Source organism: Ischnura elegans, chromosome X (assembly GCF_921293095.1).
Source record: "Ischnura elegans chromosome X, ioIscEleg1.1, whole genome shotgun sequence".
NCBI classification, from domain to species: domain Eukaryota; kingdom Metazoa; phylum Arthropoda; class Insecta; order Odonata; family Coenagrionidae; genus Ischnura; species Ischnura elegans.
Window position 1 is genome coordinate 103,093,537 of NC_060259.1, and position 26,822 is coordinate 103,120,358.

Consider the following 26,822-nt stretch of genomic DNA (forward strand, 5'->3'; position numbering starts at 1 on the left):
TGTTAGGAATGATTTTCATTTTTTACAATAAGTCATTACAATATTTCCTCTTGAAATTCAGTGGAAATACTGTAATGACTTATTTAATTAATAAGTTTCCAATAATATACCACCATCAACTCGCAAACATAAAAAATAAAAAGCATAATCCAGTATAACATACTGTAAGTAATAATGCTTTTTCAAAGATGAAAAATACATATAAAATCGAAAGGATGGTTATAAAAAAAGTCATATTTAAGAGGTGCAAAAATATATTTACAACTAGGAAATTCAAAAACAAAAGTGGCTAAATTCCAAATTGATACATACAATCTCATTGCTATAGGACTTGAAACTTCATAAAAATATTTGTGTATTGCCAGTTTTGACACTAAATTAAATCCCTAAAACTATATATAAGGTGTCATAAATGTCCAAAATATTCCAATTGGAGCTCCAACAAATATCCATAATATGGACCCATATCGAAATACAAACACCTCAACCACAAACAAAAATGATATGGAATCCCTCTCTCAAAGGTAAAATGATAAAAATAAATTTCATTGAAATAACCAAAAAAAATATGACTGATGCTTTAATATTGACGGCGGTTATCAGAAACTAAAAAAATAACAATTGATCATTTGAATAAGCACAAAATATTTCATATAAATCTATATAAAGGATAATACAAATGGATGATTAATGATGGCAATACAAAATCAAAACCAGGCACATTGGACAAAATACCTTACTGGCAGGAGGATACCGCCCGTTCACCGATAAGCAGTCAAAAATACTGTCTTTTTTTCACATTATCAGGACATTACAGTGATTTGCATAAGCAGCTGTTCAGTATTTTAAAGATTAACCCTCCTAGTGCTATCATTCTTCGTGGGGTACTGGCGAGACATGTGGGGGGTATTTTCATCAAGTGTAGCAAATAGGAAAAAAAAAACAATGCAAAGATATTTTTTTACATATCCATAAGTGTTTTTTTATATTATTGAGGTTAAACTGGTTATTTTTGAAAAAATATTTTTACATTTACAGAAATAAAATATGTCAAACGTAATAAGTTATAGAAAATTCATTAATAAATTCAAATAATGTACAATGTAGGAGCCGATACATCAGCCTGCCGCACTTTTCGCCCAAGATGCAAAAGCCAATATATTTATCAGCCTGTCGCATTAAAAGGGTTAATAAAAAGTATTACAATTCACATTTACTTGGAATTTCCTGAAGGGCATCAAGATAATCTGCACAGAAGAAGTAAGTTTACTGCTTATTTTACAGACATGAAAATCTTCACCACGTTCATGTGAGTTGGCAATGTTTGCCCATGAGACAATCATCCAGCATGCTAATTAGTGCAGTACACTAGGCTTGTGCGAGTAGTATTTTTGATCTTGAGTCGAGTTGAAAACTACTCGCAAGTATCGAGTCGAGTCGAGTATGGTAATTTCTGGATCAGGAAATTCACCAACGCACGTTCCAACATAGGTATTCTCATTTATCCAATCCCCTTGTGAATTTCCTATTCTGAATGCTTAGCACGATGTAAAAAGGAAATGAAAATGAGGAATATTGATGGTGATTGTGCCAGAATTCGAAGATGAATGAAAATTAAAGTGTCTTACACAGTTCCATGAGCACAATAGAAATAAATTAACCTCTAGTATTTTCTCGAAAATTTGATTAATATACGTAACCAAACTGCTTGGAAGAGCCCTGAGTAAAGGCATTTGCACAACTGTAGTAAAGATTAAATTCGTAAATGAATCATGTATTAATTAATCCTTTCAAATTCTCATGCAGAAAAGCCATTTGTTCTAGGCAGCAGATTTTCACGTCTCCATTTTACGCCTGCAGAAAATTGCCTTTTGCTTCTCACTTGGCTGGACAAGTACTTTCTAGCAAAAATTGTAAGATTTAACAACCTTAGGAATTTTTATTTAAATTATATCAAAGATTTTTATGGATTATTGAATCTTCTTGGAATTTAAGTGGACGAAGCAAGTGAAATATAGAACATAACTTTAGTTTTGTAAAAGAAATTCTTAATTTCTCACGTCGTTTAATCAACATTAGCGACTCTTATTTCATGAGTTCAAGAGGGAAAACAAAGAGCAAAGGAATAAACTAAAGCTAATATTGGACACACCTAGAAATCAAAAAGGCTAAAAATGGCACCACTTGTGAAATCAAACACAGGAAAAAACTGGCATTGTCTGTTAAAACCTAAAAGTTACATATTTTGAAATTGAAATCATAACTATTATTGTGTATTATCTCGGTGTTTTAGTAAAGAAAATAGGTAAGGGTATAAAAATATCACCTAAGAAAGTATTAGCAATGCAGCGGTCCACCCCAATTACTTCGAATGCACTGCCGGGTCGGAAGATGAAAAGGTATTTGGCACCCACGTCGTCAACTAGTATAGTGGTCGACTGCTATGTATACGGCAAGCTGAAACTCCCAAGCCAAGGCTTTAGAATGGCTCATTAGTTTTAAAAACGATTTTTATTATTACATGAGTTTCATGATGGCATTTCCTGTAGGCAGATTACTAGACTTACTGACCTCGACAGCTCTGTAACCCAAATTACTCGATTCAACATTTGTAATGCTACTCAAAACACTCGAGTCAAATACCCACTACTCGACTCTTCTTGAATTTTTGAGTACTCGCACATCCCTACAGTATACTGTTAAATAAATGAGTGCTGCTTTTAACTGGTCCTGAATTTTTCATAACAGATACAATAATCATTTGTACTTGCAGATATATTTTGGCCATCAAAATCTATCAAAAACTAAATAAATTGAAATTCGATCACACTTTATAACTAATAAGAATTATAAATTTGGAGCAACCCAATTCAAGAACACCATACATGCTTCAAATCCCAAAAAGCAAGCTGCATTTGCAGGGAATGCTCGCAGCATAACAGGAGCGCATCCTTTGTACAATGCTCCAGGTCCCTCTTCCTTCATTAATTTGGAGAAAACATCACGAACACCAGAGTATGTTCCTTCAGGAGCTGTAAGAGAGAATAAAATATTATGATTTCAAATGTCACCCTGACAAGAAAGTACTGACCATTGAATCACATGAACATATTCTTTAATAAAAATAAAATAGCCACTCCTATATACATAGGGCCATACCACTCAGGCCTGAACTGAGGGCACCACTCTCAAAAGCTTCTCTAGAAGCCTCGATTTCACAATGGCCCCTAATTCTTCAGTGTTCATTTATAGACACCTCACCCCAAGAACTTAATCAGCAATACATTGGACTGCTGGATGGTCAGAAAATCACCCACCCTGAGAGTAAATACTCAAAACTTTTTAAGTGAAGAATGTAGCAGTGACATTTCAGAAACACGAGCACATTTTTATGCAGAAATTGCCTCAAATAACTAGCTTCCATTATCACATTAATAGCTTGTATTTTAGAATCTACAAACAGTTAATATCAGTACAACAAGGGAGGTGAGCCCTACGGCCTCAACAGTGAAACAGAAAAGTAGTATCCAATGACCTTAATGTTACTTCGTGTTCTTAATGGCCTTAGGGATTACCATGAGCTCTTCAGTGAGTGCCTTTTTGTAAGCCTTGATGCCATAACTTCAATTGGCCATGAGTAAGACATTAGCCGGTCATAACTTTTCTAAGTGATGAAAGAAGTCGTCTTTTTCTTGTGGTATTCTTAAGGCTAGAAAATTTCATTAACAATAAGGTGTTCTACATTAATTTTACATAAGCATCAGCTTTACTGAGAGTTTAGACCTACCCTTAGTTATTCTGCTGTTAAGCAAATTCAAGCACGGGAAAAAGCTGAAATCACAGAAAGAATTGAGAACCATCAAATTTAACAGCAGCTTATCAACTGAGCGATCACAGCTAAGCCTGAAATTTTAGCCTTTTATTCTCATAAATCACCTCACTCAGAAGGACGTCATCTTAAAATTTAGAATAATAGGAAACCAAAAGTTCATAAATTTCTGTTGTCAGTTTCAGTGCAATGCACTGGGAAATACAATGAAACTAGGGTTTTAGACTACTCATATAAACGAAGTGACTCTTTAATCATAAATTCCCGTTTTCACAATATGGGTTTGTCCCAGAAATTACTTAAGTACTTAGCAAGCTGAAATTCTTATTATATTGAAAGGAAAAAATCTGTCATGGCTGAAATGTGCATGCTATGAATTCTTGCAGCCTTTCCTTCAAAATTGATGGGTTTAAAACTTTACATTAAATAAATATAAAATGGTTTCCAATAAACAATCAAAACATGATAATTAATCTTTAAAAACAACAGAACAATAAATAGTTACGTCCACCACACTGTAATTTATACCTTGACTGTGATGCTCAGGTTACCTATTATGTTGTCACCCATGTTCTTTCACACTCACACATAGGCTCCAAATCAGTTATTAAAGAAAGCCATGAAATAGGTCTATTATTTATCGCCGGGAAATTTTGGGCAAAGCATAGGGATTCCTTCCGGGGTCATCTCAAAATTGTGTTTGTCTTAAATTCATGCAAATATGGAAATTTACAGTCTAGATTGAGAAAATTATTTTCTGATTATTCGTGGCTGCAAGATCGCTGATTCAGTAATGTGGGTTGCACGAATGATTCCAAATCACTATGTGACGTCGGAAACTATAGACGTCCGGCAACAAGCCACGTAGTCACATCTCGCACAAGTTGCCCAGGATGCAACTGCTGATCCCTGATCTCCGAGTGCGATGCCGCATCTTGATGCTTGAAAAAATGAGCACGTAACTCCCGTGAAGGTAACGGGTACGCGATCATGCCATCGCATAGCAGCAGCTAAGGAAACAAGGACTTACGGCAAATTCTATGACTCAAGCTGTCTATACTGCCACTTCCCCCACTGCCTTCACTTCTACTATTCCCTTCTCCTCCAGTATGCACTTGACTACTCATGGCGTACAAATGCCGGAGTACCACGAATAGGATAGTTTCCTTTATCAAAGAAGACAAAAGGCATTGACTGCGATTCGTTAGCTAACATAAGTGTATTCATAACATACAAATTATGTATTTAGTTTCAGAAATCCCAGTTAACACCAATCTTAAAGGTCAATTTTAACCTCATTTGAAAAATGCCAGATTGGCACCCATACGATGCCACTCCACGTGATGTCACAGGGGCCTAGATTCTATACAAGTAGATAGGTAGATAGGAGTTTTACATCGTCTGAGGTTACCAATGCATGCATGAGGCACAGAGCTCAGGGAAACATTTCTTAATAACCACCCATTAAAATTGACTATGGTCAGAAAGTTTCCTTCGTTTGATAGGGTATAAATAATCCTTATTTAAGCATAGCACTACCTGCTAGCAAGGTACTCTACGCTACTGCCATGTTTGGCAGCAAGCAGCCTGCATCGTAGTGGCGTTCATAGCCTCACACCCAGGAGACTTCACACAGTAGCAGCTAGACGTCACACGGACTTTTCCCAGCATTCATACTTAGCCATTGCATTTCTGCTCGCTTACAAATTTTCACTTTTCATTTAATTGTGAAAAATAGATATCGTCATTTAAAAACCTAAAAGCGTGAAATTTGTACTCCAGGGGTAATAATCTTTCGATTTAGGCAATAAAAAAATAATAGGAAACCACCCTATTCTTCGGTCCCATTAGGCATTATTCAACGGCATGCGAGGCCATGGCATTACTTCCGAATTTGCGAAATAAAATATACAATTAGAGGTTGTCGTGTCTGCAATTCCAGAGCAGAGGTCCAAGTCAACTTGATAAAATTCCTTGTCAGCAAGAAAATACAATATTTCCATTTTACCAATGGGATTCCAATTGGAAATAATAACTCCAGTGTAGCCCTGCATTAACATTCAGATATCCTGGTGCTTTTGCGTCCAATTTTATTTTTTCTAAAGATTGCAAAAAAGTCAAAGGAGCGTAAACTCGTGCACGGATAATCTGCAACATGGATAAACCGCAGCCGGATAATTGGGAGTCTGTTGTACATAAATTCAGTGCAATATTCAAATAAAATTTTTCACTATGCAGTAAAGCAAGCGTTTATTATTTGGAGGTATCTCATGGTCTCTTACCAGAATAATGAACCATGAGATTGTAGTGATCCGGAAATGGAAGATTTCCATTTCCAAAATATGCATAAATACGTTTTTGTGTGACATCTCAGAATAGCCAGCTATGTCAAACTATGCCTCGGGATTTGTACCTTTCACTTTTGAGAACGACTAAACCATCTCCTTTGTCGAAAACATCCTTGTTTCACCTCCCCTATACAATGGCACGGTGGAGACGCTATTGGCACTCACTCACTTGACTTAGTCATCACTCGAGACTGGTCACTCATCTTTCGTCAGCAGTCGGTCACAATGTAGCCATCAAAGTGTCTCACTATTCACCCGTGCCATCGCCAGCAGCTCCTCTCCTTCCCGAGACATAGGTAATACCTTAACTTTTGGCTATTCTAGATGTGCAAATTCGTTATTACTTTGTCTTTTCATTGAACTGATTTGGCAATTTTCGGTAAAACTTTTCCCGACACCAAGGGCAAGAACCCACACTTTAAAGCGTGTGACCCACGACACAACTTAGTTGGCAGGCTGCGTCGTTACAAGATATTCAACTTGTTTTATTGTTCCAGGGTTCCCACTCTACCTGAATAATGAAATTCACGGCTTTTTCCAGGTTTTCACGGTTATTTTTCAGGTTTTCACGGTCTCAATTTTGCTGTCCGTTAATAAGCCAACAATAAGAAAATCACTGGCCATATATCAACAGAAAATTAACGTACGCGACAAACGCCGTGAATGTTAACGTCTCAATGAAAAGTGATATCTGTTATGACGTGATCTAGCGTTTGCAAAATTCAGGGCCGACTAAGGACCAGCCCAACCGCGCTCTTGCCTGGACGCCGAATACCCTACCCCTTCTTCCGTCCGGACACCCGAGGTCCTTTTTTAATTCCTTGCCGAGAGATTGTTTTTTGTGCACGTTGTTATTGCTGCACAGTAACCGAATTTCCCCCACCCCAATCTTTCTTATTTAACGGAAAATATTTTATTTAAATTGTTTATAGAAAATAATAAATTGATTCTTTCTTATTTAACGGAAAATATTTTATGAAAATTGCTTATAGAACATAATAAACCGAAAAAAAAATTTCATACACCGTATTAGCACAAATCTAAGACGAACACGATTCTAAGACTACCCTCCTTTTTTGGAACTCCACTAGGGGAAAAATTTTTTTTCCTAATAACGATACGATTATAAAATGAATGCGGAAAAACGATCAATGCATTATTTTTTCTTTGGTCGCCTATATCCCAGGAAACGCAGGATTTTGGCGAGTAATTAAGATATTCATTAACGGTTTCAAACAATATTTTAAATAATAACAGGAATAGTAGTACTTTATCAAGACACATAGGTCATATTGTTGATTCGACCCATATCTTTTTCAAAATTCTGAAGGAAAACGCCACCTCACTAAAAAAATGTTTGCTCTCCACTCGGCATTTACACTGCTATTATGAATTTCAGTCTGATGTAAAAATTCTTATCCATCAAACACCATTTCCAGTACACGTATTCACGAGAGCAATGTGCATGTTGTGCCTAAAACAACCGCATTCGCCAGCGCAGTGACTGGTTGTGAGATGGATGACGAAGGCCAAAAATAGTCTATTACTTGAATTGTTCCTGTCTAATGAATATATTTTTAATATAATTGAGGTAGTGTGTAAAGCGTGAACAATGTTGCGTTAATCGTCAGTGGCACGCCCACCTGGATCTTCGCCTTCATATCTCTACTTGTTTCCTCCAGGTAGCTCACTCTACCCCCACCCCTACCGTCATGTGCTAGCGGACAACCCAAGGCGCTCTGCAATATTCACATGAATCTAGCTCGGATTCTTTTCTTCATGTTCAATTATTTTCAATCCATCTCTTAAAGTTGTCAATAGTTTCTTCGGATGGGCCATGGTCCGAAGACGAATAAAATTAAACTAGTGAAAATGAAACCTGACTTTATTAAACCCACATGGAAAACACTCGGTGGTTCGAAGTCCAGCCACCCTGGAAAGTAGGGAACCACTCGTATGAGGTGAAGTTCGGAACTGATGCTATCGCGTACGGGGGTACGCAGAGCATACTGCAGAGGGCGAAGCGTGACCATATGACTGTGCCATGAAATTTTTTACCCTAAAGATACCCATTCTTTTCTAACCATCGTAGCGCCAGATGAGCAGATGAATTCGGATTGTTAGTAGGGAGAAACAAATGTCCTGAGAAGATATCCCTTCGTCAGTTACTCTGACAAGTGAGACTTATAGTATAGCTCGTAAATTGATAACTGATAACAACCTGATATCATGTTTTTGGAACAAAATGCCGAATTAACTGCCGAGAAGCTCAGCTCCGAGGATATTGCGTTTCGCCACAAATCACCATCGTATTTTTCCATCTATTTCCTTGCTTAAAATACGTCGTGTTTGGTCTCTTTTTTTTAATTACGTGCAAATTACTAACGTTTCAATCTAATAAAAGCATAATAGCAATTGCTGAATATCATTGTTAGATACTTTTTGGGCTAATAGGTGACTCATGCAGCAGTTGACCCCCAGGAACTGGGAACTTTGAAGGAGTTAGGCTGAAAAAGGTCAGTGGGTGAGAAGAGGGGGGAGCGCGAAACACGTTTCTATTGTTCTCGTGTAACTTGATATTTTTTTCGAAGCTAAAGTCTTCCTAATACAATCCCTGCGCGAGCTGGGACCTTTTTTTTTATTTTGAAGAGGAGGAAAGCATCAGAAGGGGGGAGGCGAATGCCGAATGGAGGGGGATAACGGATCTTGGGAAATGCGCTAATGTTACTTTCCCACGGCACTGAGCTTCTCCCAGTGGTAGTTCCATCTCTTGGGGAAGATTCCAACTATGTGCTTGTTGTTATTAGCCATAAATGACACATTGTATTTATTTCGTCTCATTTTCGTCAAACGATGGATGCGGGAAAATTATGCATCAGAACCGCGATCTTCAAACGATCAATGCGAGAAACGATGCTTCGGGGAACGATAGATGCGGAAAAAAATTACATGGTCTATAAGAAACTTTATTTGGGACCAAAACAGCGAACGATCAACACGGGAACGATAGATCGAGGTTTCACCGTATAACTTTTCTTTTGAAAGCGGCAGTGTAATGACTTCTTTTCTCTGCTATCGTAATACTCTGAAACCAAAACTGAATCGATCTCTCTAATCAGGGGCAAATCATGTTCCCTTCATACCGTTGCTCTGGGAAAAATGGAACGACTTTGTAGCAGTTTATATCGCGACGGCATTGAGGCTTTAACGTTACAATCATAGGCGGATCTAGGGAGGGGCACGGGGGCACATACCCCCCAGACACTTAAAAAATATGCAAGATTTTGAATACGGTCACATTATCATTGCACTCGTTTTGTATCATTAAGTATCCTTGTGCCCCCCCACAGAACAAAATTCTGGATGCGGCTTTGCTTGTGCTCCCCCACTCCCCAGAAAGAAATCCTGGATCCGCCTCTGGTTAAAATTTAGGTAAATTGTAATCAATCACACAAAAATTTTGTAAGTTGATCAAGCTCTAACTTGAATGGAGCCGAACCCAGGGTAAAGCAGGCGATCTCGCGGACACGGCAGAAGTGCACCCGGCGATTGATTGGCACGCACGCTTCACCTGCTGCCTAAAATGGCAATAGTTTTTCACTTAAACACGTCGAGGAAAGTAAACAAGCTGATGAGAAGTGGTGTCATATTTCAGGAAGGGGGAGAGAAAAGGTCTGCGCTGGGGAAAGATGTTTTTTTTTCTTCAGGCAACATTCGTTCCCACGCTTTTCTGACCCATGCGACGATGCTCGCCACAATGAATAGAAGTGCGCTCGCTGCGAACGAAGTTGAAAATTTCTGGGAAGGTATTATTATCAAGATTGAGAGATTTTTAAGGTTTTAGGACGAAATTCACGGCTTTTTCCACGTTTTTTCACGGCAGACGAAATTCACGGCTAATTCACGGTTTTAAGGTTTTCACGGTTGAGTGGGAACCCTGTGTTCTTATTATGTCTTTGTTTTCTTTTATACTGTCAAGTTCTAGATAAAATATTGTTTCACTTTTTCAAACTTTCTAGTGTAGTTGTGACAAACACCTTTGTTATTTAATTTGGTTTTCCCTTGATTGACCCTCAATAGACCCTAGAGCATTCGCTAATTTATTTACCAAAGAAAAAACTGGAGGCTATGAAAATGGAGGAAATGTTCCCATTTATGTTAGCCAGCAATTTCCTGAGCCACTTAAATGCCAATTTTTCTAAAAAGGGCTCAGTTCCAATGATAAATGAATAACTTTACTTTTTATTTTTATAGCACAATTAAATGTTAAACACAAATAACAATTGATGTGAAATACTCTCATATCTATTCAGCTTGGAAATAATAATCAGGTAGATAATTACCTGTTTGCAGTCTGCTCTTCAGAACATCTGCAGGGATAGCCACCAACCAGTTGAAAATCCCTGCCATTCCACCTGCAAATATTGTTTGAAACAGACCCAAATTTCCTTTGTCTTGGTCTGCAGGAGTAAGTTTCACTTTTATGTATTCATAAGTCATGAAATACATTCCACTAGCAGGAACATCTGAAATAATATCAAATGAAAATATATCAGCAAAAATCCAAATCATAGTATCACAAATGAGATAGAACTGTGAACAACTGACGACTTATAACAAAGCAGGCCACAGTATTCCAGAAAAAAATTGCACAAACCCATGCCCAGGAATGGGAGAAAAGATATTTTCCAAAAGACATTCTATATAATACTCCAAACATAGAATTTAAAATACAATTTGAGGCTAGGAACTGATAAAAGACTCCTTAAAATATTCTAAGGTCATACCTGTCTTCAAAAAAGGAGACACTACTCTTCCCAACAGCTATAGGCCCATCACCATTATATCAGTGATCGCTAAAATAATAGAAACTATTGCCTATACACAAATTCTAGTACACTTTGAGAAACACAATCTCTTCACCCCTTCCCAGTTTGGATTTCGCCCGGGGAAATCCACTGAATTGGCAGTTGAGTCAGTGGTAAAAAATTTATCAAGGGCATTTGAAGACAAGCAATGTGTCTCACTCACACTTTGTGATTTAACCTCTGCCTTTGACTGCGTCAATCATGCTACCCTCCTGCAAAAACTCCAATACTACGGCTTTCATAACAGTGAGCTGAAATTCATGACCTCTTACCTCACTGATCGAAAGCAGATGGTACAAGTAAATTGTAACCAATCCGATTTTCTTCCAGTGAAACATGGAGTTCCTCAGGGGTCCGTCCTTGGTCCTCTCTTGTTCCTTATTCTAATCAATGACCTACCTTACAATCTTTCTATGGACTGCATGATATATGCAGATGACACCACTCTGGTGCAGAAATGCAATACTCCTAGCCAAGTCAGACTTCTTACAAAAAAGGCAATAGAAGAATCTCAACTCTGGTTTACAGCCAATAATCTCTTTCTGAACAATGGTAAGACACAACATCTTACATGCTGTCTTAAAAGTACTGAGCTAAACAATGATCCTGTCAGGCTTCTAGGCTTCAATATTGACGCTAAATTGACATGGAATTCACATGTTTTCCTAGTCAGCAAAAAACTCTCTAGGGTTTTGTACTTATTGAGGAAACTTAAAACCTGTATCAATGTAAAGTACATGAGATTAGCCTATTTTGCTTTTTTTCATAGTATTCTTGCCTATGGTGTACGACTCTGGGGACATGCAAAAGAAACCAAAGAAATTCTAAAACTGCAAAAAAAAGCAGTGAGGATTCTGAGTGGTGCTGGGCCCCGTGACCACTGCAGGCCAATTTTTAAAAACTTTCATATCCTCACCATCTACAGCCTCTTTGTGTTTCGCAGCATTATGCACATTAAAGATAACTTAGATACCTACCCCATTCGATCCACCATCCACTCTCATGACACTAGGGCTAAAAATAGCCTAAATACTAATTACTGTAGGCTGTTTAAGACCAACAACCAGTCTGACAATTTGGGAGTAAAATTATTTAATAAATTACCCAGCAAAGCCAGATCAGTGAGCATCACTAGACTGAAAAATGTGCTGGAAAAGTGGCTGTGCAATTATCCACTGTACTCAATTCATGAGTATTTTGAGCTGGACTTTTCTTCTCTTTTATTTTAAATGTAAATTTAAATGTAATCTTTGTAATGTATGTGTTTCTAATGTTTTAATCCAATGTACATGTTTTGTATGTTTCGTTGTATTGAATGTTTTCATAAATGTGTTGTATACAGCATCCGCGAGGGCCAATCCTCGCCGTGGATGAATAAAGATAAATAGTAAAAACTTTCTTGGAACTGCTTAGATAAATTTATAAAAAAATTGCAGAACCCCCACAACACGACTGATATGATTCAGTAGAGGAGAAATCTCTCTTCCACTTGTTTATATAAAATTCTGCATTGAGCTCAGCGGGAGGTGTTGAGTTGAGTGAGTGTTTCCCAAAATGCTGCGTTTGGCAAATGTTGGAACTCATTTAGGGGGGGTACGCTATGTACATTCCATGATGCTTCCGATGGAAGTGCTCCAGAGCACTGGTCCACAGACATTACATTCATTAAGAGCATTTCTTTTCAGTCCAGTCAAGAGCAAAGTCAAAATGGAAGAAATGAACGAGGGCAGGCTACTTGTGTGAGACGCGACTACTTGGCGTGGTGCCTGACAGTGTAGTTTTCGACGTTTTTTGTACCACTTTTCCATATCCGTGATCACACAGCCACGGATTTGTGGTTTTCAAAACCAGGACTTACATGGAGCATTTTTATTATTATAGTATTCTACCGATTAAGGTAGGTCTCCGTGGAGTACTCAAGAAGTGATCTGGGAGCCTCCCTTTCCTTCCAGCACTGCCTTCTTTAACTCAAAGGAAGGCCTACTCTCTTTCAATCTATCTAAAAATCCTATTCTTTTCCTTCCCCTCCCTCGTTTCCCTAACATTCTACCCTCTAACACCATTTTCAACATCCCCTCACCGCTAAGCACTAACTCCATCCATACCATCTGTCTCCTCCGTATCTCATCTAAAAGCTGCCTCTCCTCGCCAAACATATCCAGCACTTCGTCGTTCCGTTTCCTCTCCGTCCATTTCACCCTCTCCATTCTTCTCCATACCCACATCTCGAATGCCTCCAATCTTCTCTCGTCTTCTTTCCTCAGTGTCCACGTTTCCGCACCGTAGAGAGCTACACTCCAAATCAAACTCTTCACTAACCTTTCCTTTAAACTCTTACATAACGATCCTCTCAGAAGCTCCTTCCTGTTTATGAACGCCTCCTTCGCTAATGCAATTCTCTTCCTGATGTCCTTACTACTGTATCCGTTTTCCTCTAACGTACTGCCTAAATAGTTAAATTGCTCAACCTGCTCAAGTTTTTCACCACCCACCTTTATCTTAAGTCTCAAATTCCTCGCTCGTGATGCTTTACAAAACCGCATAACCTTAGTTTTCTTGTGATTAATCCTCATCCCACACTCCTCGCAACGTTCGTATAACGCATCCACTAGAGCCTGAAGCCCCCTCGCTGACTGGCTAATCAGCACCTGATCATCCGCGAATCTCACTGATTTGAACATCATTCCTCCCACTTTTATTCCAGCTTCTAACTCATCCCACGCTTCCCTTACCATCTCTTCAGCGTACACGTTAAAGAGCAGCGGCGATAGAGGACAGCCTTGCCTCACACCTCGGCCAATGCTTGCCCACCCAGATTCTCCGTCCGCTACCCTCACTTGCGCAGTCTGGGCCATATACAGATTACGAATCAGTCGTCTATCCCTCCAATCTACACCTATTCTCTTGAGAATATCCATTAACTTTACCCAGTTCACCCTATCAAACGCTTTTTCAAAATCCACAAAACACGCATATACGTCCTGGTCATATTCTAGGTTCCTCTCGACGAGGGACCTCATTATTGCTATTGCATCACGAGTTGACTTCCCTTTTCTGAAACCAAATTGATCTTCGCCCAAATACTCGTTTGCCCTCGCCTCCATTCGTCTGTTCAATATCCTCAGCACCACTTTCGCCGCATGCGATATTAGGCTGATAGTCCTATAATCTCGGCATTCTACAGCTTTCTTCTTTTTCGGAAGCGGAATTAAAACCGTCTTCACGAAATCTTCCGGCCAACATCCCTCCTCATAGATCCTGCGCACTAGTTCAAAAAACCTTTTCTTACCTTCCTTCCCTAGATTCTTCAGAAGCTCACACGGGATATTGTCCACGCCTACTGCTTTCCTAGCCTTCATATCACGAAGTACTCTCTCTATTTCCGAATCTAAAATCTCCGGTCCAAGATTATCATCCTCCACTGCACTTTCCTCCTCTAGAGTCAATCTCTCTGGTCTGTTCATTCCGTCATACAGGTCCTCCACATATTCCTTCCATCTACTCTGTACCTCTGCTCGCTCGGTTAGCATCCTCCCATCTTTAGCCTTAATTTTAGACATGGCTTGTCCTCTTTTGCCGCCCGATAGTGACTTAACTTTGGCGTACAACGCGCCTACTTCTCCATCCTTCTGGAACTTTTCCATTTCCTCACACTGTCTTTTCCACCAAGCCTCCCTTGCCCTCTTAGTTTCACGTCGTAATCGATTATTCAGTTCCCTATACATTCTTTTTCCCTGTTCTGTGTCCACGTTCTTCCACTTCCTCCTCTCCTCCATTTCCCTTATCATGTTCTCCGTTATCCACGGCTTCTTTATCCTTCTACTGTCAACGTAACCAATTGACTTCTCCGCCGCTTTCACTATTCCCGTTGTAATATTATCCCATCTTTCCTCAACAGTCTTAGTACTTTCAATCTCCCGTATACTAATGTCCACTAGTTCCTGATATTCTCTCCTCATACTCCCCTTCAGGGCTTCTACGTTCCATTACTTCACCTTCCTAACTTTCATAAGTCTTTTGAATCTTACGTTACATTTCATGAGCACTAGATTGTGGTCCGACTCCGCATCCGCTGCGGGGAAGGTGCGCGAGTTTTTCACACTATTCCTAAACCTCTGTCTTACCATAATGTAGTCTATTTGATATCTCCCCACATCCCCTGGACTTTTCCATGTGTACCTTCGCCCTTTATGATGATTGAACCACGTGTTTGTGATGAATAATTTGTTTCTCCTACAAAATTCTGCTGCTTTCTCTCCCCAGTCGTTTCGTATTCCTAGACCAAAATCTCCTATTTCGTGCCCATCCCTCCCTTCTCCGACTGAGGCATTCCCGTCCCCCATCACTACCAGATTTTTCTTACCCGGTGTGTCTCTAGTTATTTCCTCGAGCTGTTCATACACCTCATCTACTTCTTCCCTATGATTGCTAGTGGGCATGTAAACTTGGACCACCACAAGGTTGGTGGGCCGCGCCTCAATTTCTACCATCAGAATCCTATCGCTTACCTGATCTATACCTACCACACGCTTACCCATCTTCCCGTTTAATACTAAAGCTACCCCTTGCTGGCTCTCTTCCCCTCCACTATATATAACCCTATACCCATCACTCCAATAGTCCCCGCATTCCCTCCACCTTACCTCGCATAATCCTAAGATATCTATCCTCCCTTTATCCATTTCCCATTTGATATTTTCTAACTTCCCCGCCCTCATCATAGTCCTCACATTCCACGTCCCTACATTAATAGCCGACTTCTTCTTTTCCATCTTCTTGGTCTTTTCTTCTTTCTTCATTGCTGCTGCTGATGATAATGATGATGATGATAAGTCTCTGCAAGGATTTCGCATGTTGGCGACCCCGAGGACCTTGCCGACCTCGCTGCCGTGGCCGACACCCACCCTTTGCGGACGGGTCCCGGGCGATGAGATTCCGAGGCTCATTTGGTTGTACTCCATGTTTTCAGGGAAGAGATAGTTGGTAGGGTTTCCGACTTCCATTCCAACAGTGTTTTTCACGTGACACCATCACGTGGACTACCTTTCGTCTGACTCCTACCCTTCGACCTATCTGGCATGGGTGGCCCTACCGGGAATAATTTAGAATTAATCCCGCCAGTGCAGCTCTAGGGGTCATAGGAACGCGCAAGCCTTTCCACCGCGACAAGGTTGTAGCCCAAGGGAAAGGACATGGAGCATTAATAATACTAAATTCAACCATGTTATCGCCACTAAAAAGATCGCGAACTGGCAAAGAAAGCTCTTGATTAGTCCGGGAAGCACTCTTAAATAACAGAATAACTGCATAAATACTAATATATTTTTTGTTTTACATAAATTATGAGCATTACAAGACATTTAAGTGAAAGTTTGGGTTATCTGTGTTTTCCGATTATTCGTGCCGTCTCTCGCCATCATTAGCCCGGATAATTGGGAGTGTGCTGTATTATGGCTAACGACTATTATAAAACATTTATCCATTACTAGTGATGGGTCGGTTCGATTCCTCGATTCTCAGCCAAGAACCGGAATCGAAAATGAGTACTTGCCAAGATGAAAAATCGATTCCGATTCCAGTAGTACTTCAAACCACAAATTTAATTACGACCGCGTTTCCAACAGTCATTTGAATTTTCGCGCCGCGTAATCCTAATAACAAAATACATTATCTTCTAGGTATGGGAAAGTACTTGAAAGTTCGAGTCGAGTCGGTGGACTCGAGCGTTTCGAGTAGCATTACAAATGTCGAGTCGAGTAAGTTACGGTTGCAGAGCTTTCGAGGCTAGTAGGTCCAGCAATCTGCCGACAGGAAGCTCTATCATGAAACTCATGTAGTAATACAGTTTTTAAAGCCGATAAGTCTTTCTAATTCCTTGGCCTGGTAGTTTCAGCTTGCTGTATACTCTATAGTTGTCGAAGTGGGCGCCGAATACCTTTACGCCAGCCGCGGCGGCTGATCGTCTTCCGACCCGGCACACACCGGTCCGAAATCAGAAAAAGCTGGAATAAAGTCCAAAATCACCTTTTTGGGAATAGGGACTTGAAACTTAGCGTAAATACTCATAAATCATAACCAGATATAGATTTATATGCCATTTTAGATAAATACGACCCTTTAGTGATGATACAGTGGCCAATAAACATGACCAACTTTTCAAAACCACGCGCGATCTCGTAAATCCTCGACATTTTTTTAATTTATCCAGGTGGTGTTGCGTTGGTATGATTTTTATGGAATAAAAAACGCAATATTCCTTTCACCTGGTGCTTTACCTATACTTCCAATGACTTTTGAAGATTTTGGCTTTCATCTGTCTGTAAATTTACAACGCAAAATGGTCGACCCGTTTTTCACTTGAAATTTGACATAAAGTAGACATTATCTTTCGTTTACCAAAAAGTATATCTCGGAAATTTTGAACCACAATATAAAGAAGGGATTTCTAAAGAGTACTAAGTAGAAATCTTGGAAAAAAACGTTTGCGACGAAGGAAATAAGAGCGATTTTTCAATCGCGCGTCAAGGCTGAGCTACTCACCGCGGAACTCTGGGGCTCGGTAACTGAGACCGATTTTTCAAGTTTTTTTGAACTTCAGTCTTGAAAATCGTCATTTAAAGCATGGATAATCGTCTTCATTGACTTAAAACACTAAACTGAGGGTGTTAAAAAGGGTTATGTATAGATCGACTTGACCATTTAACGCATTACTCGAGTGAAAATACTAAGGGTTGGATATTTTTCGGAACCATGCCACGCATAAGAAATATGGCTCGAGTATTGAAGTAAAGTGAAGAGATTAAGTCGGCATGCTTAAGAGAGAGGAAAATAAACTGTTTCCTCGAAAGGCAACAACCGATACCCTTTTTCCCTTTCCAGCTTCGCCGAGGTGAGTCGCGCGGAAAGGGGAGTTTTCACACCACAAGGCATCTTGTCTTTTGTATTACTGCGTTCGTCCGATGTGATATTCATTTGTAGCGTTTAGTTTCTTTCTTGAACTTAAAAAAAAACAGAGTTTTTCAGGTTGATTAAAGGACGTGAAAAGTAAAGATTTTTGGCTCTACAAAACTAAAGATAAGTTCTTTAGTCCATTCGCTTAGTCACTTGAGTTCCATGAGGACTCAAGATCCATAAAGATCGATGATAAGTTTTTAATAAAAATTCCAGTCTCCGAAATCTTGCAATTTTGGTAGGAAAGTACTTGCCCAGTCACACAAGTGTGTAGCAAAAGGCAATTTTCTGCAGGAAGTAATACTGTAACATGGATACATCAAAACCTGCTGGCTGAGCATGAGCATGTTGGTTTTTCTGCTTGAGAATTTGAAAGGGCCAAATATTACATGATTCATCTACAGAGTATTTAATCTTTATTATAACTGTGGATACGACTATACTCAGGGCTCTCCCTTGTAGATATAAGTGATATTTTTCTTGGAGCCTATGGCGTCAGAATCGATGGAATCGGTATCGGTAGAATCGGAATCGAAATATCAGAATCGGGATCGGAATCTTTAAAATTTTGAAATCGAGCCATCAATATCCATTATAATTATTTTTATATCCTAATTTTTCCCACATTTTAATTTGTGACACGAGTTGATGTGTCGCGGGAAGTTCTTACAAGTTTCTCATCCTATATGCTCGAAATAATTTTTCTGTTGCCATGTGAACATGAAGGCAGAATCTCGAGACATTTGAATTTCTTTTGGGGGAAATAGGAGAATGTCTACGGAGAGATACTGCTTGCTAGATATTTTTTAAACACAGCTGCATTTATCCTATCTGTGTGCACCCTCTCCGCTACTTCCGAAGTCGCCTTTAAGGGAAAAAATCGTCCAGATTCAGCATCCAAAAACTGCAAAGTAAGTAATCTCTCCATTGCAAAAGTGCACTTTCTTCGAATTTCCTCCAACAAATGACTCGCTCCTGCTCGCTCCTTCCCTGACCCAAGTTTTCATTGGAGCGTCTGGAGCGAGGCGGAGTGAGTATATGACGTTTGCCGTGATGTCATAGCTTAACACTAGAATGACTGGGGTAAGCTGCATACCTATAATAACCACTAGCGGTCAATGGACCGTTCACCCTTTTCTTGCGCTCCTTCATTCATTTCCCCTCCTTATTTTTACCTGGCGAGTTTACAAGTGTTCTGATTATGTTTTACGGTTAGACGCTAGGAAAAAATTGAAATTTTCAAAAAAATATTAGTTACACTTCGTAAATTAAAAATTTGTCTCACTTGGATAGTTAAAAAATAATGTCTGATGTGTTTTAAAATCCAAGTAGCATTTCAAAACACATTATTTTCTGCAGTTTTCTTGGTTAAAAACATATAGCAGAAAAAAGAAATCAAGAGAGACAGCATTAAAATGAAGCAAATTTGGTTTCAAGGTATGTATTTCTTTACTCTCTTAGCACGTTTTCAAATTTTCTGATTATGTTCACGGCGTTCACACATGTATTTGGGAGACACACATCAGTGTTAAAATGAAATAATTTTCCTGGGGCATCAAAAAAGATTAATGGTGCACATGTAAATTTAAAAAAACGTGGGATTTTTCTGGGCCAGAAGCCCAAAATCGGCACTTCAAAAGACACCTAGTGGAATCCAGGTGAAACTGCCATCACCCTATGACAATGAATGTGGTGAAAACCCAAAAGATCAAGGAATTAAGAACGCTACGGTAGACTACGAGACAACAAGAGAGACAGCGCTTAGATAAAGTGACCAAAATTGTGGAATTGGATGCGTGTGTGAATCACAAGGAGATAGAAAAGAACGCTTTTGGAATGTGTTGTTATGTATTTCGTTTTACCGATCCTTTGAGTTTGTGGTCTTCAAGAGAACAAGCGTGATGGGATGATGAGACTGACAAAGGGAGAGCCGATCGACCCAGAAATATATATTCAAATACGTTCACTGAGCGCGTTGTAGAAAATATCTATGGAACGTGCAGGGCAGAGGAATATTGAAGGAAACCATCAGAAGAGGCGATGATCACAGGACAGCAAGACTGCATAAAAGCAAACAAGTTGACAGGGAGGTGGTTGGAAATATCCATGATCGTTTACATGACACTGGCAACAATCACCAGAAATGCCTCTGAGTGCAGATCGCATTAATTTCGGGGAAGAAAAAACAACTCACACCTTGTGCCTCAACCGGTGAAAATTTCAACTGCCATAATCAATGAAAATTGCTTATGCTTTGTCACATTTGACATAAATTTCATCATGGTTAAATAAAAAACACAGTACTATTCCACAACCTTATATTTTTGCAGTCTACTAGTTTCAACGTTACAACGTCATTATCAAGACTGAGAGAAGCATACAACATCCAGCCTTATTTATCCAACAATAGTGTGAGGGAAGAGGGAGGGGGGGGGGAACTAAATGAGGAGCAGCATTGAGCATTGTTGGTTGGGCATTGTTGGTTGGATAGGAGGTTCAAAACAAAAAGTATAAAAGCTTGGGGAGGTGGGGTGGGGGCAGGCAGATAAAAGTCAGGTGGTAACGAGGTTAATGAGAAGGGGAGGAGGAAGGATTGTCAAGGAAGAAGTCAGATTTTAAAACAGTAGATAAAAAGTTAGAACATTTGAATACAGTCATATCATTAAAAATTTCGATGTTACGTGCAAGAGTGCATTTGGTGATTTCTAAAATTTCTAAAATATCCAGTTTTACACTTTTGTCATGTACATGTAAAATTTTAATATTAAAATCACTGTTGTGGCCGGATTCGGACAGGTGTTTAGAAAAATGGGAAATGGAGTCTTTCAAACGAGCACTTCTTTTGTGTTCATCGACACGAGTTTTAAACTTGCGGCCCGTTTGACCAACGTACACACCGTTGCACTCGTCGCATGTCAGGGCATAGACACCACTTTTGTCTTCAGGATTCACTTTGTCCTTGGAGTTAAAAATCACTTTACCAAGGGAGGTCGGGGAGTAAAAACACACTCTGTATTTGTCTTTGGGTATGAGGTTGTGAACACTGTAAGACAGGGGGCCAAGGAAAGGTAATTTGCACCACCGTTTAGGTTCTGCTTTGGGGACCGGCAGCAAACTGGTTAGGGCGGGCGATACTCTTATTCGGGTTTTTTTAGCCAGTAATTTATGGATGAGGTCATCATGATAGCCGTTATTAGAACATATCGATTTAATAATATTAAGTTCCTGGTTGAAACTTGAATCAGTCATTGGTATACAAAGGAGTCTGTTAAGCATAGAGTTAATGCCTGCAATCTTGTGGGAGTAAGGATGGTTTGAGTCTGCGGGGATAAGTACATCCGTAAAGGTACTTTTCCGGTAGATTGAGAAGTCATGTTTGCCTTCTATGAGGGAAATCGTAAGATCTAGGAAGTGGATTGAGTCACCTCCGAGTTCAGTTGTAAAATTTATGGATCGGTGGAGGGAATTGAGTAGCCCAAGGAAGGAGGCCAGTTGTCTCTTGCTACCGGTCCATAAGCAAACAATATCATCCACGTATCTAAAGTAGTAGCACAAGTTTTTTAAAAGAGGGTGATGAGAGCTGAACAGTTTACTTTCAAGGTTATCCATAAAGATATCAGCTAGGATAGGCGAGAGGGGAGAGCCCATAGAGAGGCCGTGGTTTTGTCTATAAAATTGGTGATTGAATTGAAAATAATTTTGGTCCATGCACACTGATAATAGTTTTTTGAAGTCACTCACTAAGTCGTCATTGACGGATGATTTTCTGAGCAAATCTAGAGTTATATCTATGGCTTCTTTAGCAGGTACGGCATAAATTTCATCCTTCTACTCAACTGAGCACAAAAAAGTTTTCACCGAATTTGTTCAAAATATATAGTTTATATTGGAGGATCTAGGTGAATATCACCAGTTCTGGTGAATCGGATGACCACAGTGTGGACTGTACTACGGGAATAGGTGACTGCAGCATCTATGACGAGACAATGACCGGCATGCAAGTTGTAACACGTCGCCGAAAGGGTATTCCCCGGGCGCTCACGGGCAGCCCCGTATGCAACGCGGCGCACAGGAGAAGCGGTGGTGCGGCGGCGCCTGGCTTGGCTGTCAGCAGCTACGCACGAACGCAATAATGAATTTTAATTAAATGAATTTTCATCACTGTTCATAGAATGCTTAGTAGGCTTGGTAGCGACTCTATACGACGCAACATACCTTGGTTTTGCTTATGTCTCTCTCCTTCACATAAACTGTAAAATCATACGTAAAAACTATTTTAAATACATAGAGTCAAACTTGAGTGGTATTCATGTGTAGCAAAGTGCACTCTATGATATTTGACGAACTTGACACCAAGGATCGGCAAAGAGAGCTCAATTACGGTATCAAAAGACACAAAAACGGTCAATTTACCGCTCGCGGCCATGCTAGGTAAAAGCTGACATTTCTCGAATGACACGAATTTTTTTCCCCCAAAAAACTTCATTTTCACATATTTGTTCCAAAATATTAAAAGTCAAAAAATCTCAGCGTACCTCATCGGAACATAACGAAATGGTGCGCGAAAGAAAAACGCGAACGCCAGTTAACAGCCCCCAGTCATTCTAGTGTTAACCCGAAGCGAATTAAGGGCCGCTTGGGAGTTCGCTGGAGGCCCTCCGGAGCATTGGTAGCGTTCGTTGGACCGCACCATTAATAATAATAATAATAATTATATATTGACACACAACATTTACGGTTAATAGCATCATTACCAGTTACAAATAAGTTGATATCTCGTCGTAGTCATGCAGAAAAAGCACAAATGCAATATATAAAAACCTACATTAAGGATATACATTAAAAATATTACATAAATTGGAAAAATAAGTAGCCTTCATTCAAAAATTCATTCACACTATAATAGCTTTTTTTTCAATTTACATTGTCTTTATTTTAGTAAATGCATCTTTTGAAAGTACGCCGTCATTCGAATTGAGTTTTCCCAACATACAGTTGAGAATTTTTACTCCCATGTGATAGGGGGAGCTTTCAACAGCTTTCAATCGGTGCATTGATGTGTTAAATAGATGCTTCTTTCTTGTATAATGGTCATGCTCGATTTTAATTAGAAGGAATGGTTTGGTGCAATTATAGGAAAGGCTTTGGTGCACTAAAATATATTTCATTCAATTAATAGCGTAAAATCCGACAGCAGTGCTTCCGCCTCCCGCGACCTATACTTAAACTACCTCTACAACAAAATCGATGCTGACGACTTTTACGCTAAAATTTAACGTATTTTTCTGGGTGCAGGACGTCAATTTGCCGGCCATACGTCTAAACTTAAGCCTATGCATTTTAAAATAGACGTGAACACTTCTTAAAATTTAGACTTCTGAAATATAAAAACTTCAGACCCACTGATCAACGCATTGTGCTAGACAGTAGAGAAAACGCGGTGCATAACGGGCTTCAGAATATGATTTCCTCACGGAAAGTCTGTTTAACCGCGATTACGATTGGTGGGAATTCTGGACTAAATGAACTAAATAAGTTATGAGATCGTTAACTTATTTCATTGCTATGTAGGCTTCAAAATTCATATTAATGACAAAAATTTCTAGTGAAAGTATTTCAATTATAAAATACAGCGAATGCGAGTGCCAAACCAATTGATATTCCAATGCGAGCAATCATATTTTAATATTCTACTCCCATATAACATATCCTACCAAGAAAATTACATACTAATAACGTAGAGTAACCACTTCGTAAAATCTCAAACGGAAGGAAACAAATCACTTACTTATACTAAGATACGGATCCTAACGTATAATCTAGAGTATATAGTATATCCAGTCTGCATGATCTAAGTGACCTCTCCTAAGAAAATAAATGCACGACAACGAGAAGGAGAACACGGGGCCCAATGATGTGAAGTCAAGCACACCGCAACATTACAATAAAATAATAAATATCAAGTCTTTATTGTTACGGTGGAGCGCAACGTACGGACCGGAGCGGGAGTAGTGAGTCAAAAGAGCACATTTGGAAGACCAGAGAACGGTAAGGGAAATTGGCATCACATGCTACACTCTAATTCCTTGAAAATTTTAAATCACACAAGTTTTATTGTTAACCAGGAGATGCTATTTCAACCCTCTAGAGCTAGCTGACGCGATAAAATGCGAGACGCACACAGGCGATGTGATAAGAACAAAAATTCCTTCTTCCCACGCGCTGAAAGTACAACAAAAGACAACACGAAGCAGTGATCCGTCAACATAAAATTGACATGAAGTCCTTCATATCTTTCATTTCCTATTGTTATCTTCCCACTCGTACGCTCCATAAGTCTACGACGTTCCTTTTCAACGCTTGCCCAAGCAGAGAACAGAAATCGATAACCGAGACTCGTCTCTTCAGAACCAGCGATTATACGACAAAGACAAACTGGATTCATTTTTTGGGACACAAAGACGTCTTGTTCATAAATAGTTAACGTCTGAGCCGCGGCTAATGTTTGTACAGCCCAGGCAGGCCTTAAGTCCGGCTATCCAATTTCCTGCAAAAAAAATCTTAAACAACTTCTTTTTTACCTTAGGAAATTTAAGGAAAAAATACTTTAGGCAGAAATTGCGATAAAAACAGTTGACAGTTGGGGGTGGGTGGGCAAAGGTTCTCCCAAGACTCGACCGACACACGATATTGATTCTGCATGCACAGCATCCATCCCTGGCACAACACATTGCGCACCGGATCATTTAGAAGAAGAGGAACGACGTACAAGGTAGAGGTGTTGAGATTAATTAATGTGCCACTTTGGGCGAACTGCCTTTGGTTAAAAAACCTTATGTTTAAAATATAACTTTACCAAATGAAAAATTAGGATACGTCCATTCATTGCAAGTAATAAGCAAGAATTGAAATGCTAATACCAAATACCAAATGTAAAAAATGCTTTAAAATTGTTAACGTTGACGCGACTACATGACGAGAATCTTCCATCGAACGCTCGGGAAAAAATGAGAATTCTTGCCATCTGTGTGCAAAGTGTTAAAATTCGATCTCGTGAATACGGTAGCACAAAGTATAACAAGTAAAGAATTACACGCCCCGTTAATAAAAGCCAACCAAAACAGTCATAAGAAGTCCGACGGATCCGACTAAGGAGCATTATATTCACTTCCAAAACTACCCTTGCACGCGTTTAACATATTGCCGGACGGTACAACGATTTCTCAGGGAATTTGTTCCGCCAAGAGAAGGCAGAGGAAGAATGATCTATCAGAAAAAGAAGGGGATCAATTTTGTCGTTGACGAAGGATTTAGAGGAGTAAATAAGTAGCAGCTACTAATATTTGTCTCGGGTGCAACTTGGCGATACCATGCAGTGCAGGAGGCCAATGCGAAACAGACAACCTAAATTCCGAAAAAAAATCAGACCCCGCACCCAAATCATGGAACATGCCACTCGCTGATCATCCCCTAATATGACTTTCATTAAGGTTTCTTATAGATGACTCTTTGATTAAAATTGGAGCACCACCTCTCATGTTCAATTACCCTCTTCAGTGATATACAAAAAAATGAATCGGTCCATTGCAACATAAAATGTGGAAACTAAATTAAATCGAAACTTGAAACTTATGCGTGGTGGAAGGGCTCCATATTAAAAATACACCGGTTTCGGATGATACACCATTATCATGTACACAAAATATATAAATATTTTATAAATTATACATATTTTATATATAATATATATTTTCTGTACTTGATAAAGCTGTAACAGCCGACACCGGTCGGAATTATAGAAAAATATATTGTGAAAGTAACTAAGTGCCTGTTATTGATGACATTCGGAAACTACGTTCCGCAGCCAGAAAAATTAGTACAGCGTGGCTCCGAGGCGCGACACCTTTCCAGTATCTGTTTCACACGTCATAACATGCAATCTGACAGGAGATATCATCGAATCCTGGCTCATTTTTAAAATACACTAGTCCAAGCCGGTGGAAGCTATAATGATTCAAATTCCGATATAGCAAATTCCGATGCCATCAAATTCCGATATAGCAAAGCCTAGGCCTAAGAGGTTTTTTTCAAGCGGACAATATTTCGGCGTCCCCTCACCTCCGCCGGGATTTTGAACCAACCCCCGGCAACAGGGTTATTGACGGTTTTCTCTGAACTAGCGGAACGATCTCGCCGACATTCAACAATAAATGAAAACGATTGCGTTTCTGAAACAACTGATTTTTTAAATGTTTGATCTAACTGATAATTTTTATAACTAAACTTTGTTTAAAACATGTGCAGTTGGAGGTAGAATGTTTTCATCTCCTACATAATAACACCTTTTAAGAAATCTTTATCACGGAAAAATACCCTACACCTTAATCTCTTCTATATAATCCGTATTTTATTAGCTTATATACTTCGTGTAACCAGTATCCATCATGTGATACGGATTTTGGAGATCACTTGGCGTTCACTGTAGCTATTTTTTTTCTCATCCACTGCACCACTCCTATCCTCCTCCAAACCCTGAGCTGAGCGCTTGTAACCGATTCTTATCTTAATTTCAGGATCTCGGTTTCCAATATAAATTATACACAACATCTTGTTAGGCCAGCATCTATTAACTCCCGCACCGTCATACTTACGATATATTCAAGTGAACCACGGGTCTCCTCCCACATAAACCTTACGTTGGTTAGCGGTGATAATGTCTGGTTATCTTTCCTAGGTAGGTAACTGAGTATATATTCAAAATCCTAGTAAGTATCATTACTACGAAAGTTAATTGAAAGTTAGCTGTCGGCGAAAAGTAGCTTGTTT

The 26,822-nt window shown here is 39.4% G+C and overlaps 1 protein-coding gene across 1 annotated transcript in view; it reads right to left on the reverse strand.

The window, feature by feature from the left end:
• Window positions 1-236: 236 nt before the first annotated feature.
• Window positions 237-26,822, reverse strand: part of LOC124171652 (mitochondrial carnitine/acylcarnitine carrier protein-like) — a 64,517-nt gene continuing 37,931 nt past the window's right edge. The window contains exons 5-6 of the mRNA XM_046550875.1: window positions 10,521-10,703; window positions 237-3,032 (exon numbers count right to left, since the gene is read on the reverse strand). Of these exons, the coding sequence (XP_046406831.1) occupies window positions 2,848-3,032; window positions 10,521-10,703 (368 nt within the window). The 3' untranslated portion in view covers window positions 237-2,847. The remainder of the gene's footprint in view (window positions 3,033-10,520; window positions 10,704-26,822) is intronic.